The sequence below is a fragment of the Opisthorchis viverrini genome (genome assembly GCF_000715545.1).
Source record: "Opisthorchis viverrini unplaced genomic scaffold opera_v5_352, whole genome shotgun sequence".
In the NCBI taxonomy this organism is placed as follows: Eukaryota; Metazoa; Platyhelminthes; class Trematoda; order Opisthorchiida; family Opisthorchiidae; genus Opisthorchis; species Opisthorchis viverrini.
In genome coordinates this window covers 344,006-361,741 of record NW_008752008.1, presented here as the reverse complement: position 1 = coordinate 361,741, position 17,736 = coordinate 344,006, and the positions used below count along the sequence as shown (strand labels likewise).

General features: G+C 45.3%; 1 protein-coding gene across 1 annotated transcript in view; it reads right to left on the bottom strand.

Annotated features, from left to right (window-relative positions):
- Positions 1–6,240: 6,240 nt before the first annotated feature.
- T265_10272 (hypothetical protein) overlaps positions 6,241–17,736 on the bottom strand; it is a gene marked incomplete at both ends in the record, with an annotated part of 19,198 nt that continues 7,702 nt past the window's right edge. The window contains 5 exons of the mRNA XM_009176592.1: positions 6,241–6,610; positions 11,576–11,722; positions 14,815–15,246; positions 16,530–16,646; positions 16,698–17,310. Coding sequence (XP_009174856.1) covers positions 6,473–6,610; positions 11,576–11,722; positions 14,815–15,246; positions 16,530–16,646; positions 16,698–17,310 — 1,447 coding nt within the window. The remainder of the gene's footprint in view (positions 6,611–11,575; positions 11,723–14,814; positions 15,247–16,529; positions 16,647–16,697; positions 17,311–17,736) is intronic.

Here is a 17,736-nt window from a genome sequence, read left to right as displayed (position 1 = left end):
ATTAGTGTTCTCGCTATTGATATTAGAGCTCGACGTCTAATCGCTAGAGCACTAATATCTCCACCTTGCGTCAGCAGGGTACGGATGATTTTGAACGGGTTTATTTCTCTGTGCCATGGCGCTTACTTACTCATCAAGCGCAACAACGGCATTCTCCCTCTATAGACTACTTGAGTTTCTGTCTACTCTAACACAGCTAAACGGACAATATCCCTGGCAGTTGGACGAAAAGGGGAGTGACTTTGAAAGCTAAATTGCTTGGATTCTTATTTTCAATGAACAAACACCATTGCTTACTGCCGTTTCACGCGCTCCTAGCTTTGGGTTTTGTCCGTTCGATTTCCACAATAGGGTCTGATGTCTCCCACTGGGTCCCAATTGTCGCTCGTTGCCGTTTTTCCGAGTAACCATTCAGACTGCTCTTGCACATAAGGTAACGAACGGTGTTTCTTGTTTTCGTTTCAGTGGAGGCCGCGTTATGCCCCACAATCCCCTTGCATTTGCAGCTCCTTGAAGTAGACGTTTTGTTTTGCCAATCGATCGCCTGCTAAAGGCTTTACATTTTCTTGGGTTGGAAAAATCCCTCCGAAAATCTGCTCTGACTTGGCGCGTTAACCCAAAAAGTTCTATAATTGCACGCTATACTTAAAGCTTATTTGCATTCTGAATTTTTGTATCTATTTCGAATCTCACTCTACTGTACGTGACATTAAATGCTTCAGAGCCTGTTATCCATCAAGTTCTTCGCCATAATTGAATCTCAGCATCACATTTCACTCGGTCACCGATAACGATTCAATCACATCGTGAACCGGAAGAACGGAGAACGATGACGTTTGTACGAATGTGAATCGACTCGACGAAAATGCAGAAATCGGGAAAGTCACTTCACGTAAATGTGAGGTTTTAGCTGCAGTCAGATTGCGTATTGAAACAAAGCCAGATATGGACGTCACTAGTCAAGAAAGACAAATATATGCCTGCACTATATGAACTCTAACCGTGACGCTGAATTAAGTGGGGTAACTGAGGCCAATAAGTTATGGTGAGCCACTGGCCGGAGGAAGCGAACTAAACAGAACAGAAAACAGAGAAATTTGGTCGTACGATGAAACAGTGGGGTATTAGACCAAGAACACGGGCTGGCGTTATCAAGCACCAAGAGCTTATTACCAGGTTAGTGGCAGTGCAACAGCAAACGACAAATTACTTAACTTATTTAGTTAGTTATGGAAGACATAGTTGGGTCGTATACTACCCACTCGACCTTGAAACAGCGTTTGACTTTAGGCGCAATTACCACGCGCACGCTACCCCTAAGCACCTCAGCACCGCGCGGTTTTCCTCTCTGAATTCAATCCTTAAAGTTTCTGCAAAGAATTACTAAGCACGTCATAACAAACCAAGGTTGACGCGTGTTTGGCCTGTACACGCTACAGCTACCCCTAAGTACCTCAGCATTGTGCGGTTTTCCTCTCTGAATTCAATCCTTGAGGTTTCTGCAAAGAATTACTAAGGACGTCATAGCAAACCAAGGTTGACGCGTGTTTGGCCTGTCCTTCGCAAGCATAATGGCAGGCAAATGTTGCAGAAATGTGGAAAAATGAAAAAAATTGTATAAAATGCATTTGTAAAGTGCGTAAGAAAAATTTTGACTCCCTTGGTAGAACAAAGTTGACCAAGAGTTCAAATGTTTCGGAAATCTTGGGAAACACAGAGTACGGGCAAGTAGTTTCGGCGGATATAACTTGGTCGTTCTCCGAGGCTAGAATATGCACATAAGCCAAAAGTCATTTGAACGGCACATCTGATTCAGGTGCTGCAGTCTAGAAGATATACTTCTGGCAAACGAAGTGGAGTAGATCCTGAAAAGGATGAAGTGTTGACCTTAGAGTTCTTAGGCGCAGGAGGTCCGTAGGCGCTTTGAATGTACGTCATACACCTAGGTATCGCCTGGGGGGTAATTATACTTGGGTAGCATCAACGGTGGTAACTGTCTTGTTCGTCGCCGAGCAACCAAACACGGATAACAAACGTTCAGTAGATCCTCGGATAGTTTTAGCTTTGGTGTTTGACATTGGGAAAGCTGAATGCCAACATGTATAGCAGTTGATCTTGGTCTACGAATAGTTCATGGAGTTTGATGGGGTAGTGCCCTTTTAAGTGGACATAGAATCGGGCCATTTGTATGTCCATGGGCAGAATAAGGCCAATGAGAAAAACATTCCTGCGCTAGAATTTGACATGTTTCCAAGCCAAGAAGGGACAAGCTCAGTTGCTTACGCGTTTTGAATGGTAGATCTTACAGCGCTCATCCCAGATCAGTTTGGTTGGGGCTCAACTACCAGAGTGAGCAAACTTATAGGGAGCCATAAAGGAAACGGAGACAAGACTGGCTCAGTCTTGTCGATCTCAGCAAAAAGCTCTATACTGGAGTTGGGCGTTCCTAATATTGAAAGCATTCCGAGCGAACTAGGCTCGACCTAATCTTCTTTGAGTTCCACAAGTTTCCGTTTTAGAACGATTCTTGTTTCTGCTCTACTTCACCGACCTTTCAGGTGCTCTTAAGTTCTAGGTCCACTTTTTGTGGGCGGCCTGAAATCCTGGAGATCCAATGCAATAATTGCCTTCCAAACGGATGTCAACGACTCAAAGCAGTGGTCACTATCCTCTGGATGACGAAAAATGCTTCCATACATCGTTGAAGAGAGACTCGACGAACGCCTTTTAATAATTGCCTTCCAAACCGATGTCAACGACTCAAATCAGTGGTCACTATCCTCTGGATGACAAAAATTGCTTCCATATGTCGTTGAAGAGAGACTCGACGAACGCCTTTATCGTGCGCAGTAAGAATGGACCCAAAAAAATTACGAAGCTGGGGGAAAAAGAAAGTAGGTATGCGGCCCTTTTTAAACATTTTTCTCATTCCACCAAAGAAACTGAATCTGAAATACATTAGTCACTCTTCGGATTCTTGGGGGTACCTTCCCTCGAACTACCGGCAAGGACTTTCAGCTATTCTATGGGACCCATCAGACTACTGATTGAATATGCCAACCAAGTAGTCCACTGAGAGGGACGCGGGAGAGACGTAACCCTCACTGAATGGGCTGAATGGCCTGTAATGATGATGGCTGCTTGCCTCGAGTCAGTTGGTTACAAGACGCTTCTCTTGATAGTTGAACTCCCGACTTCAGCAAACAGCAATCAGCTCAATCGGATGCAATTTCACTGACTCAGCGAAAAGCAGGGAAGTCGCGCCAAGAAAATTGTATTCGTAACATTAAAACAAACGTCCTGATACAATGTGAACGACAGTTACAAAGTGTGGTTTAAGTTCAGGGAGAATGGTAAATGTGACAACGGATTACAGACACTACAAACCCAGTACACAGCAACTTCATATGTTTCTCTCTGAACCTCTGGCAGGGGACTTGAAGGACGGTGCTGCCCCCTTATTCATCTGTGCCTTTCAGATGAACGGAAGTTGCTGAACGACAAAAGGAAACTTATCCTTGAAATTTTTAGCAAAACCTTGATTTTGTGTCAAATTGTGAATTCGTGAGCCTTTGAGGGTGTCTGATGAGTTCGCCACAAGCAACAACTTCACCAGAAACGGGCGACAACTAGTCCACCACTATTCCTACTGGTGATACCTCTATATTTTACCCACGCACGGTCATATCCGCTCAATTCGAGTGCCTACCGTCATTGATAATTACTCTCACCCCAAAATGTCTTTTAGGCAACTAGTCTAGCAACAGTTCTAGTCTCATTTTGCAAAACCTCGTACAAACTTAGTGATAAATTGCCTAGGAATTGCAACCATTACCACCGCCTAATGGTCCAGGAAGTAGCATGCTTGCCGTTTCTAATGCATTTCATCAAGCTGGTTCACTCTTTTTCTCTCATTCTAGCGGATGCTACCTCACTGCTTCGTCCTTGAGTTCATGATGCTCGCTATATACGGGAATATTTTTCTTTATGGTAAATGCACCTAGCCCAACTTGCTTGTTCATTTGTCTGCAACTATGTGCAAATTCCTCAGTATTCAGGGAAACTTTTGACCCCGGCCTCGCCTCAGCGGGGATGCCAGTGAGTCCGTACAGTCTCATCGTACACCATAGATTTGATGTTCAAGCTGAAATTTATTCTTATTGTGAAATTTTTCAGTTCCTCCTTCCCTTTTGGGCTTTTGTAATGCTGGCAATACTCCCAACTTCCGAAGTCCGTGTTGTCTCAGCAATGGTTTTAGTTTTAACTTGACCGGCAGGATCACTAACGCAGCTGCTTTACCAGTTAGGTTGTTCATTTTTCCATTGGCAAGTTGACTTGAATGTCGGAGTGAACTGTGAAACTCCCACAACGGTGTTGACAAGAGATATGCGGGACCAATAGGCCTTGGCTGCCGCAAGTTAGAACGAGCTAGTTTCATTGTTTTGACAAACCATTCCACAAAAAGAGCATCGGTGCTGCTCTTTATATCCACTAGTCTAATATTAAACCGATTCAAAAGGCCGAATGATAGGTCCGTTCCTTTTGGTTTGAGTTGCGTGTGCTACAGGTCCACAATTTCTGATTACAACGTTATCACTCATGAAAAACATTAATGAGTGAGCACTCTCAGTATCGAAAATGAGAATGTCTTCCTCTACGGAGAATGTAGGGTTGTTTTTGGTTGAATAGTGTAGGAATATGTGTATGCCCATGGATTCAATTTTAGACTGCTGGTTATACTTTCTGTGCTCCCTACGGTAGCTCCACTTGTCACCGGTTCCACCAAAAGCGAGGTGTTTTGAATACCTTTACAGCATTTCCATTTCGAACACTAAAGTCCTTGAAAAAAACGTTTTTCAGGTGTTTCCATGGGGAGATGGGTCGTTAAAATCCAAGTATGTTTGCACAAGAATAAGCTTAGCACGAAATTAAGGAGAGTTCCGAGCTCACGACCCCCGCGCTTGGTAGTTGAAATACTTCAGTGGTCGGTTACGAGCAGCTGATCAGCAGTGTGAATATCTCGCACTCAGACGGGATCTAGCGCCGCTCATCCTTTGAACCAGCCACGTGTTGACTGGTTTCTTGAGTGAAGAGGGAGGGGGGTTCACTCGTCCTAGGAAATCATTCTTACTCTAAGCTATCAACCAAGTAGGTCATTCCTGACAGTGAGGTGAAGTCAGGGTGTATACAATGTATTTGCCCCGACTGGTCGGATGGCAAGCAGCTCATCGTTTCGCTTAGCCGAGTTGTCAAATGGGCTACGAATTATCACTAACCGCACAAATCTGAGCTATTAGTTTAAACTTCTACGAAGTACATCACAACACCAGACAGTGGATTCCAGCAAACATATTGACTAATTGAAAGAACCTAACCGATGATCTTATAATTTCCACATGAAATCACAAATGTTCCCTGAATTTTTGGTAGTAATTGGCCAAAACTACATTCAAGTCAACAAAAAACACGCTTCGGTCAACCGAAGAGGGAACGGAATTTAGTAAAAAATTACACTACTAATGAAGTGCTGAGCGAGGTCACATTAAACCGCCAAATTAGGCGTGGCCTGGTATTCAGTAATTTACCGATTTCTCGAGCGATTCGGGTGCAATGCACTAAGAACTACAACCCACTCAAAAGAAGCTTGTCTTCGACCATGACGATGCGCCTGTGTTAATACGAGGTGAGTCTAGGTAGCTCGACTTTTTCACGAAATACACTCATTTCCAAATCAATTTGGTTTTCACGAGAGACTCAACTGAATCTCTCGTTTGTGATATTCTACAACTGAATGTACTGTACACAGGACACCTCATGTTTCAGCTGGCACGATATTCGAGATCTCGCAGTATATTTTTATGAAGGAAACTACTCACAAGGTTGCTGAAAACTCCTCAACAGCCCATGACCGGTTTCACCCTTCTTGGGGCCCATCAGGTAGGCGCAGTCCCCGAGTTTCCGTCAACCGTATGTTCTACTTGAACCCAAATTAGACTGTTTTCGAGAAATACACTTATTTCCAAATCGATCTGGTTTTCACGAGAGACTCAACTGAATCTCTCGTTTATGATATTCTACAACTGAATGTACTGTACACAGGACACCTCATGTTTCAGCTGGCACGATATTCGAGATCTCGCAGTGCTGCTCAACTTCTAGTTCCGCAACGATTCATTTTACGGCGTGGGCCTATGCATGCCTCCGATAAGTCCAGTGACTTTTAAAGAAGAGAACGCCAAAGGACAATATAGTATAGTTACCAACCCACTGACAGGTTGGGGTTAACTGTTAGCACATGTGATTTGTTTGTTTCCGAAGATGTATGTACACAATCACATCAAAAACGAAACAACACTTGGGAGTCCAACCAATGAGGTAACTGGGTGATGGACAAGGCCAGAGCATAGAAGGGGACACATGGAAACGATACAGAACTAGTAAAGAGGCGAGAAAGACGGAGAAGAAAAAACAACTAGAAATAATCATTGAAGTCATGCTTCACATTCATTGGACGACTAGCATTTTGCGGATGGGCACCTGGCTTGTTGGCCACACGACCGGGGCCTGCAGACGGACGGGGAGCGCTACGCGGCTCATCGCGACCAGATGGCTGAGAAGGAATGATATAACAAACGAATAACATTTAAATTGAAATTGAGTTAGAAATTGATGCATGTACGCGTAGCGCATGTGACCTACACGTGCATCGAAATGAGGGCATATAGCAATGATGACTTGGTACGCTAATTCCGAGATAAATCAGTGGTTAAAGCGAGGCGATACTGATAAAAGGGTTCGTTGTTCTAACTCTCCCTTGAAGTCATCATCATTGTCAGCTGTAATAACCGCGTACTCGTCGTACAGTGGTTGTAGCTGCCGCAGTTTCGTTCACCGATGATTTGGGGGGGGGAGGAGGGGTGGGTAGCTGCGCATTGCAGACGGGAGCTGATAAATTGATGCATAACTCCAGCATTGTCAGTGGGCTGTCAAGTAGGGGGGGGGGTTGGAAAAGGAGCAATGCATTGAAGGATATAGCTTGGATGCATGAGCGCCATTGAGGGCGCGACTGGGCCACGTCTGACAATGTCTCTAGCAAGTGATGTGGCCCGTCTTGGGGTCCCCATCCAGGAAGACGGCAGTGACCGGCGGAGCTGAGTTTGCTGCTAATGGCTTTCATACTTCGCTGCCAAGTCACTGTTTTGACCGCCCTGGCTCTCCCCACCCTTCACGTGTTTGTGCGCAAAGAGCCCTTCGAGGAAGTCAGTCAACTGGCATACGTAGCACGTGGCCAAGCCAGCGCGACCTGTGCAGTGTGATCAGTTCATCTATCGAGGGTGAGTTATTTCTCCCGAATACCATTCGACGTACTTCAGAATTGCTGATCCGGTGTTCCCACCAGATTCGGGCAATGCTCCGAGGACATCGATGGTCAAACACTGAAAGTCTTTTGACGTCCTCGGCGCGCAGCGGCCAGGTTTCTGATCCATATAGTAATATGGAGCGCACCGCAGCATTCTAAACTCGACCCCTAACAGAGAAGCTGATGACACGCCTACGCCACAGGTGACTCCCTCGAAGTAACTTGACAGCAGTGTACATTCTAGACCATACTTGGATCCGGGCACCGATCACCTGACATGTGAGCTAGGCGTGCTAACACGACTCGACCAGCACACGCGTAATGCGTCTGACTTATTGCACCTGGGAGAAACGCACAGCTCAAACGACGGAACAATACCAGTACTACATACGCCGGTCGTTCCAAAATTTAGCACCGTGGGTGGATGCAGCGTACCGGCACACGTAGACTGGTCGGACAAGATTGATGCGGGTATTAAAATCCGACGAATCGCGAAACTATCAGTAGACAATCCATCTGCTGGAACTAACAAAAAAATATGAATATGACTACTGGCCAACACTATGAAGCCAACCACCTGACGGGTAGCAATCAAATAGATTTTCAAACGCGGACGCGCAGAAACAGAAAGGAGGGCTCAGCACCTGATGCGCAGACTAGGAACCTGGCTATTTTTAAGGTTCTTTGCGGGGTTAATGCCGTACTACTTGAGAGCAGTATACTTATTAGGGTTTCAGTTTAGACGTGGGCATCATCGAGAGGTGGAAAGACGTTCGGACTAGGAGTGCCTAGTGTATGGCACCATAATTAGATAGCTCAGGAAGTGACACAACTTGTTTATTACGGACAAGATTTACATTGAGTTTCGGTGAGCGTTGGGAAGGCTCGTGCTGGAGTAATACATTACTCAAACTGACAGACCAAAATGATCTACGACTGAACGGAGCAGGCCATTTCCGAATGTCCTATGAATATCTATTCCTACAGACCACATCCGCCAGCAAAAAAACGGGGCGCAACTGACTGATGATAACAATGGTTCAGCTAGACAGTAGTTGAGATATGGAGGTTAGGGTGTAGCTACCCAGTCACTCGCATACTTGACTGTTCAGCTCACAGTCGCTCACTGGATCACGAGACTTGTCTTTTTTCATGCCCACAACCACGTCACATTAAGGTGACTCATCAGACGTCGATTGTCTGTATCGTCTAGTGAGCGTAGCAACTACTCAGTGATGATACGCCCACGTACACGCAAGTCGTTCAGCTGTAGCACCCTTTCGGTGCCTAGCTGCCATGCCACCCGAAGGTTACACGAGGGCTGGGATACTGCCAGGTTGCCCAAGCCTAGACAGGGGAAGTCGAGAGGCAGAGGTCGGGTTCGAACCACGGACCTTCCGTTCAGTAAATTCGCGCTCTAACCAATTCGGCCATCTCGCCGAACGCAAATGGATCTACACATAGGGAAACCGAACACAGCACACACAGACTCGCGCACAGGGAGCAGGAAGTCAACCACTCTCCACAAGTTCACGGACAACTATGGAACACGTGTAGCCATATTGCGGAGAAAACACGTTCCCGCCGTCCGGACTTTCACCGAGGGACTCTCACAGACGGTAAATCCCTCTTTCGACTTGCTTCCATTTCGCATTGTATTTATTTTTATACGTGTTGCAACCCAACACTGTCAACCATGCTAAAAACTTCTATTAGTGCATATATCTTCTGATTTGTTTTATGGTCATCATGAACAGTGCACCATTAAGGGTTCGAACTACGGACCCTCCAGCCAGTGATTTGGCGCCCTAACCACTGGACTATCTCCACCCCTCGAACATCTACCAAACTGTTTTTTTCGCTGAGTACAACTGTACGTTGTATACCATGCCTGAAAAGAACGAGTGATGAGAACGGTTTTTGCAGGCTAAGCACGGTGGTCCTTTAATCTGCTTGCCGAGCACGGTAACTTTTTGGAAATGATGGGGCAACATCAGTGTACAGTGTACACGATGAACAGATCAACCACCGATAAATCCACATGAGTTACAAATACTTCGATATACTACAAGAAGCACAGTAACCTGGAGGTAGAGATATCCAAAACTTCCACAAGCGACAGCCTCTAATCAAAGTCTTACACGAGCAGACAGCATTTTGATGGTTAGTTTTACTTGCTTCGATTCCGAATAGTAAAAAAATCGAATCGTAAAGAACCTGGTGTTGAATAACAGTTTGGAGGAAACTAGTCATATACATGCAAGTACTGAGGGGCGCTGATGAAACCAGAGTTTACTGTAACCAACATAGTTGATCGAAATTTTTCGTAAAAACAGCCCTCAACGACGGGTAGGTTAGAGGTATTTGTGAGACCGTCCATTCCGGTGTCACCATTTTCCGTACAGTTGTGGCAACACTGGTCAGATATGGAACTAGTGGACAAGGTCGCACGACTGAGACAGCCACGTAACCGGTATTCACGCACAGAAACACGTGGATTACTGCTTGGCCCTTGTCAGATTTGGAAAAAGGCAGCTGGTCGGGATGTGTGTGTGTGTGAGTGGGGGAGGGGAGAGGACCGTTATCTCTAACACTACCGAACGAAAGACTAATTCATCATCATCATCATCAACGACAGCAGGAAAGTTTGGATGGATAGATTTGCGTTTCCACTGAAAGCAGGTCACTATGCTGGCAAATATACCGTAATGTGAGTGTTCTTATACTCAAACGCAAGACTTGTAATGACGAAGCATCGGAACGAGCTAAATACTGACTCTAGAGGAGTTCACACGATAGCCCGAGCTAATTTATTGGCAAATATTACATCACATGATGTACAGCCCACCCACTTACAGATGCATATGCTTGTCTAGCAATCCCGTGATCCATGGTTGCTATACAGTCGCACATCAATAACCTAACTTCACTAGTCTGATGCTCCAACATGTCAAACGCGAACATAAACACGCCAGTCTAGACTGCTCGACATTGTAGTTACTAATGAGCGTCAGCGGCACCATGTTCTAGCTCGAATTGAAGAAATATTCATGTTGACAACAACCATAGGGCTGAGCCTAAGTGGTCCTTACAACACAGATAAGGGAGCCTAACAACAGGCTTTCCATGCCGCACGTGTAAATAGGAACAAAGAAGTTTTGTTCTTTCTTTAACCCACTCAGAAGATTTGTGAAAACAAGGCTATTATGCTAGTTGAACTTAGTTGTCCGATTAAAATGTCCATTACCAATCACGGTCAAGGCGCCAATGCATGGTTCAGCCATGCGGTGCATCACCTCTGGAGTTGTCCGATAACTTCAAGAATCGATCCGATATTGTTAACAGGCTAATAGCATATCACAACAGAGTCAATTTATCGGGAGTTCCTAGGAGATGCTCACGAGAGCGTTAAGGACTAACGACCTACCGGAACGTTTTAAGATGAAAGGCAGCTGTCCGAACAGTTACACAGGGATCGACTACAAACAGAGTGTAATCACCAACGGCCGGGTTTATTGCTGTTCCATCAGAAGGAGCTGCACGAGGTTAGTCGCATCAACCAGAGAACGGTGATCAGCGTGATAGGCCAAGGTAATGGCACTAGGTGTCGAGTGGAACACACCACTACTTAGCGAATAAAGGCTTACATGTACCCAACAAAGCATAACGTATACTCCTATGCTTTTCCGTACCGGTTTGAACGGTACCACATGGCGCTTCCGATTCGCATGGCTTCCAAATTCCTTGGCACAGACCACAGGCTAACCAGCTAAGCAACAAGCTCAGATTACTTTCTAAAACATCAAATTGACGTTCAGCTTAGTAATTTCAGCCATAGACAGAAGTTTCGAACGGATTTCATGACTGCTTCCAGGTCAATAAGCCTGTATCGAAGTTACTTTCGCACTTTTCCTCTGTTGCCACAAAAGGAGTGGTAATTTATAAAACCGAATATTTCAAGGGTGTATCAGTGCACCAGACTGTCCAGTTAGACAGAATATAACGGACAAATTCATAAGGCACGTATCGAAGGCAATGTGGTTTGCAGCACAGCCCTTTGAGAAGGGGTGCATTTCATCTTGTGTTGTCAGGACGTCTACAACCGTGGTGAGGGAAGACTGTGACAGGACTGTGAAAGACACCCAAAAGGAGCTAAAACAACAGAGTAGTGATAATACAACAGACCGGGAGCGAACAATGCACAGAACAACTTACTTTATTCGGAATGGCAGAGTAGCCGGGTGCTTGTGGCACGCGGTAGTCGTGTGGCCGGCCAGGTGGGATGGAACTCGATGGAGCTCCATGACGCGCCATTGAATCACTTGCAGGAAAGTGGGATGGTGCACCATCGTAGCGATGGGTCTGGGAACAGCAAGTAGGAGCGAAACAATATCAGAAAACACCGAACTCATCGGTTCTGAAGAAATATATCGGAAGTAAAAGTGAAGTCTGTCTGGCAAACAATTGGTGATCGTCTGGGCAATATGATTTTTATTAAACTGGGTACACAGAGAAACATTTTTCGTCCATCAAAAGTACTTTGTCACCTCAAGGTGCTAACCCAAGAATAGGTAATAACAGGTCAGGCGCACTCGAAATGAGAACACCTGCAGTATCCAGTTGCACAGTTCACGTAAAGTGACGCATGAAAAACGTGTCAAAAACTGCTCCAAATATCGCGCCTCTATAATTGGCACATTATTCAGCGGAGATATGTATCATAAGCACACGTGGTTCAGGTAGTGCAATTAGCGTTGCAAGAATTCGGTCCGGAAAGTAAGAAATCGACCATATCGTCAAGATGGCGGTATTCATAACCATTTCCCTACTTGAATGCCCGTTCCGTTGAATCGATCGGAACAGAAAATAGGACTGAAGCTGTACTCGGTCGTGTTGAATGGAGTCGGGATGGCCATTGAGTCGATCGTCTCGTAACCACGAGCGACGTTCAAGGTGAATAGCTGGGATACTCCCGTTTTCCACAGTTTCAACATTCCAAGGCCAGTGTTCGAAACTCAACATTTCCAGAGTTGAATACACATGCAGATGACAGTATAACCCGCTGAAAGCCACTAGGGAGAATCAACCATCCATACTAGAAAGCAACTTTAAACCAGCAACAAAACTCCACCATTTTTATCGGAAGCTATAATACTCAAATAAAACGTCCCTACATCAAAGTGAGCAGTTCACTGTTATTGGAAGCTGGGAGCGGACACAAACCGTAAAGAAAATAACTTCGAAACACGACAACTTGTTTCATCTTCTGGGAGACAGTAGTATACCGGTGCACGAATATGACGAGTAATTCGGAATGACACCTGATCAAGATAGTTTAACAATAAGAAAACCCCGTAATTTTGGATAGATCGACAAACACCGAGTTGTCGCACACTGCCTCCGAATACTTCCTGCTTCATTGATCTCGATCCCCAATAAGACAACCTGTGTGTGATCTCCAAAATGCTACGGCGCGGACCTAGCCTGGGCCAAACTACCGAAACAGTCCAGAGGAGCTCGCTGATGTAGTGGAGTACTGCAGCAGGAGCAGTAAGAATATCGGTCGTTTGGCGTCACAACTACGACTGAAAACTATAAAGCTTGGACTCTACGGTCCTTGATGGGACCTTAACATAGAAACATTGTGCCGCAACAGCTGTTTACTCGAAAGGGGTAAGTGTTTTCGTTTTTGGATAGGGGTGTGGTTCAGAGATTCGAACAAAAGCAACAGGTAGTAACAAATCTGACTGCCACCTTTAACGTAGTTTCTGCACACATACATTGGGCTAGCTCACTTGCTATGGTTGAGACAGAGTCACGTGACTATTCTCTGAATTGTGCCGCCTCCCCAGATTCATAGTCAAGTTGCTGTCGAGTTATCTGTCCTATACAGTATTCCGATTGCTGGTATGAAGTGACGGTGAGAACTTCAGGGTGGTAGTAGGAAACCGACAGGGTGCGACTGATCCTACCACTGATGTTTTTCGCACTGTAATGGTTTCTAGTCAGTGATAATCAACTTTGACAGGAAACCAGAATTGGGAAAACGAAGAAGGTCTATGTAGTGGGTTGCTGAAGAAGAAAGGAACTTAGCCAATGGATTCATCGGAGGCTAGGGCAGAAATGGGGTATAAATGACCTAAGAAATACCGACAACAAGTTTGAAATACTTATGTTTTTAGCTAACGGTCGATTCATCTCAGGTCTAACGTCATCAGCATTTGCCAAGCGATAACTGTGGGATCATCTGTGGAAGTTACTTTCCCCTCCCACTTTGTTGCTGTTGTCGCTTCAAGTTTCGGGGCCTTGGGTACTCACATTTTCAGTTTCAGCTTGCCACATTCCAGTCCACTGAAGTAAGCACACAAGGCAAGTAGCAATGCATCTAGTAGTGAGCCACATTCACGCCTGGCAAACATGCGAATGTCTGTGGGTGAATCATCCTCTCTCTGGAGGTCGGAAAGGCAGGTTTCACAGGAAACATTTTCGCGATCTTCCAACCAGGGTAGTAAAATGGTTGTGGGAGGTGACGGTATGTCGGGCGATGGGAACCAGAATTATATCACCAATGAAGGTTGACAAGTGCTGTTTACCGGGTTATGAAGTATCTGGAGAAACCTTCTGATATGGCAGTTCCTCATAGACAGCAGCATGCAATATTGTACTCAAAAGTTCCAACCAAGGCCAAAATAAGAGAGCGAAAAGTAGCAAAACGAAATTCGCCCGGTGGTTACGAGTGCCCAACCGAGGCATGGGAAGGGGGAAGGGTTAAAATCCAGTATCCGGTGAAATAGGTGGGTAAAGAGCGTGTATAATACGAGCGATCTATTCAGTCTGACATTGATCGCAGTATGGCTGGGCGCAACACAGAGAACAGTCTAGTTATTGCACGATTTGAAACAAAAATTGAGCAGCTAAGGGTAGACAACCAAGCAAATTTCGGAAAAATTTCCGGTGAGGTGGGCAAGCTGATGTGGGCGATTAGCGTGCACAAGCAATAATCTGAAGATTAAGGATGCCGAAGGAAAATGTGCGTCTTTGAAGTCAGTTTCATAATCGCTACAAGGTATTTCAAAAAAAAAAGACGGTTTAACTATGTTCAACCAGCTAACAGAACTGAGCGGAGGAAAATTGCTGTAAAAATTCGCTAGAGGCATTTAAAGGGAAAATAACGGTGTTCGGCATATTGGTATACCTTTAACTATGACAACTGCTGTGAAATGGCGTCGCTAATTTGGTGTTATAAACCCAAAGCTCCTTAGGTGCCCTTCGCCATAAGTGACAGCTAATCACTGGTGCACTGCTACCCACAATTCTGATGGTTACGGTGAGATGTCTTGATTAGTCCACCTTTGTCACACAGACAGGAAGTGTAACAGAATGGTGACACTAGAGAGAGGTAGGGACATTAATATGGATAGAAAGTGGTAAGATTCAGATAGGCAAACACTCACTCGATTCGATCCCTCCGCATGATGTGCAGCGACCGGAGAGTGACGTCCTGAGGTGGAGTATGAGCGATCAAAACGTGCCCGTTTGGAATCCGGCTCCATCATTACATTTGATGACTGCGGCCGATTGAGATGGGAACGGTTGAAATGGTCCCCAGCACCACCAACATGTCCTCCGTGAGGCTGTGGTTGATGCGAGGATGGAGGTGGGCGATGGTGTGCATGATACGGGTAGTTCTGACCTCCACCTGGTCCACACCCACTTTGAGAAGCTAAGGATTGATGAGACCTTGACTGATGATGTTGCATACTGGTTTGATGGTGAGGAGCAGATTGGGGTAAGTTCTGGCCAGCAGGTTGGTTGTACGGGCGTTTTTCTGCCTGAACGGTTGAGAAGTTGAACAGACGTTGGAATGAAAAAAAAGAAGCTAGCATCTGAAAGCTGGAAGTAGAGGTCAGCAGGACTAGGGAATGCTTGTTTTTAAGCACCAAGGGTCATAAGAGCTTTGGGTAGCTCAGAGGTTAGGGTCCACGGTCCCATAGTGTTCTTCTATGGGATTGAATAACCTGACAGTACTTTAGGCCTCAGATGGGTGGCGGCTGTAAATCAGAAAAGGTGCCGAAGTTGAAGAATTTTTTCATCCATCCCAAGCTCACACAAGTAGCACTCCTGGAATCCGGAAGTGAACCACGAAATATAGCACAGTGGGATGAAGGATCAAAATCGTTGGAACGTCCAGAGGGAGCACAAAACCACGTTTTGGATTCGAATAAATGAACAAAACGAGAGAATAAACTGAGGAATGTCAGTCAGGTAAATGGGGGGGGGGTAGATGACTCAAGTGATTAGAGCTTTGGCAACCTGCCAGCATTCTAGCCCCTCAGGTGGCATAGCAGCTAGGCACCGAAGGGGTGTTACAGCTGAACAGTTTTTTTATAGTTAGTTTTGTCAGTCAGGTATGCGGAAAGGAATAGTTAATGCTGTCATTATAAGAAGCACCACCACCCAACTCACAGGTCTCCAGCTCAAACAATTCCAAGGCGATGACCTTCATTAAAAATGTCCAGTTACGACAACTAAAAACCGTAGTACGGCACTTTCTTGTTGCCTAACATTAAGACCTGCCCTTCAAGGGTTTGCAAAACGAAGTTCCAGAAACGTGACATGAAGTTGGGAGTTCGCTTAACTGTCGGCGCCAGAGAAAATTTACAAAGGGGAAATAAATCCGTTAGACAATTTGGTGAAATCTGTGGAAAGAACACTACTGAGAAAGATGGTTCTCTCTCACACGAAGCTGGTGGTGCCTTCCAACGCTGCTAGTCACGAAAAAACTCGAAGAGGTTCAGAAACTACGCAACTTGTATGCATGTTCTCCTGAGTTAATAATCGTATTACACACGACACAGAACGACCTCATTTTTTGGAGAAAAGAATAGTGTCATAAGAGCCGATTCACCATCGATAATCTATGGTCCGTACATGTTGGCGAGAAACTCTAACAACACCAGAATTTTTGACCTAGCCTGCCCGGTAATGATCAAAATTTAACCACCGCGAGTAACTCACATCTAAACTCCAAAGCCGTTTCGAGCGGGTCAGTGAAAAACAGGCAAAAACAAGTTCGTTTCGATCTAAGAAGGCGTGTCAAAGTCTCAGAAATGACAACGGTCAACCAATCCGGAATTGGTAAATAGACTAAAGGATGCAGTACACTGACCTTCCAAGAATCTGGCTTCGCCGGTTGTGTAGTGTCGGCAAGTGGCTTCTTCTGTAGTTCTTGGTTGCGCATATCTACCACAGGCTGCTCTTTTTGCTCGCGTTGTAACTTGCGAGACTGGAGAGAAAAATTATGGATAGGATCAACTATATACACTGAGTGACTTACGCGAAGAGTTGTGCGCAACTGCTCCTTAATTTTCAAGTCACAAGCTTGAAATGCTAGTGTGAATTCCTCCGTGATTTTCGAGATTTCATCGAAAGTCAGGTTGGGTGAGAAGATGTGGTACCACTCTCCGTTTGGTGACTGGATATCCGAGGAATTCCATTTGGCGGCGATGTATAAACTGGCCGCCGCAATAGCCTCCGCGGAATGTCGAAGTATTAATGTGGTCAGGTGAAGTATGTTGGTACAAATGTAATAGCTTGTGTGAGAGATTTCCTTGGGGAATTTGTTTGCACGTATTGCATTTATTAGCAACACATGGGGCTGTTTAACCTCCAGTGTTTGAAACCCAATCACCATAAGGATGGTGGCCTCAAGTGCGTGGATATTCTGCACTAGCCGCTTGAATGTGTCTGAGGCTTCGTTGGGTACAGGGCGCTTCAATATCTCATAAGTGGCCTTGATAAGAAATGCTAGTTTCCGGGAGAAGTCCTCGGTTTTGCAAGCACAGTAGAAAGCAGCAATCGCGACCAAAATCGGCTTGATGGTTTCCGGGGAAAACACCTCGTAAAAATGATGCATGTAATAAATGCCAGCATTGATCACCACCTGAGTACTGAAACGAGTTGGGACAGAGAAAACAAATTAGAGGAAGCACAAATTTATGGAACGGATACAATACAGAAGGCAAAAACAAATCGAGAAAGCTTTCAGGAAATAGTTGACCGTTCTTAACTCTTTAATTTCGAAATACAGCGGACTGTAAGGATGATGGGAAGCTGGAATGTAGCAAAACGAATCTAGACAAGTCGACCGGGTGAAACCGACTTGATTCATCCAAGTCAGTCATGAAATCCCATAGTGTTGTGCAGTTAACTTATACGTTACCCACAGGCTAACTACCTTATCTATACTGCCTGATCCCGTCACGAAGAGACTGGACCTTACCGTGGTGCGACGGTTTGCGCACCTCAGCGATCCATTGAGCTATACTGGAGAGTGTCCCGCGACACTCACAGAGTCTCTCATACCAGGTTGGTCA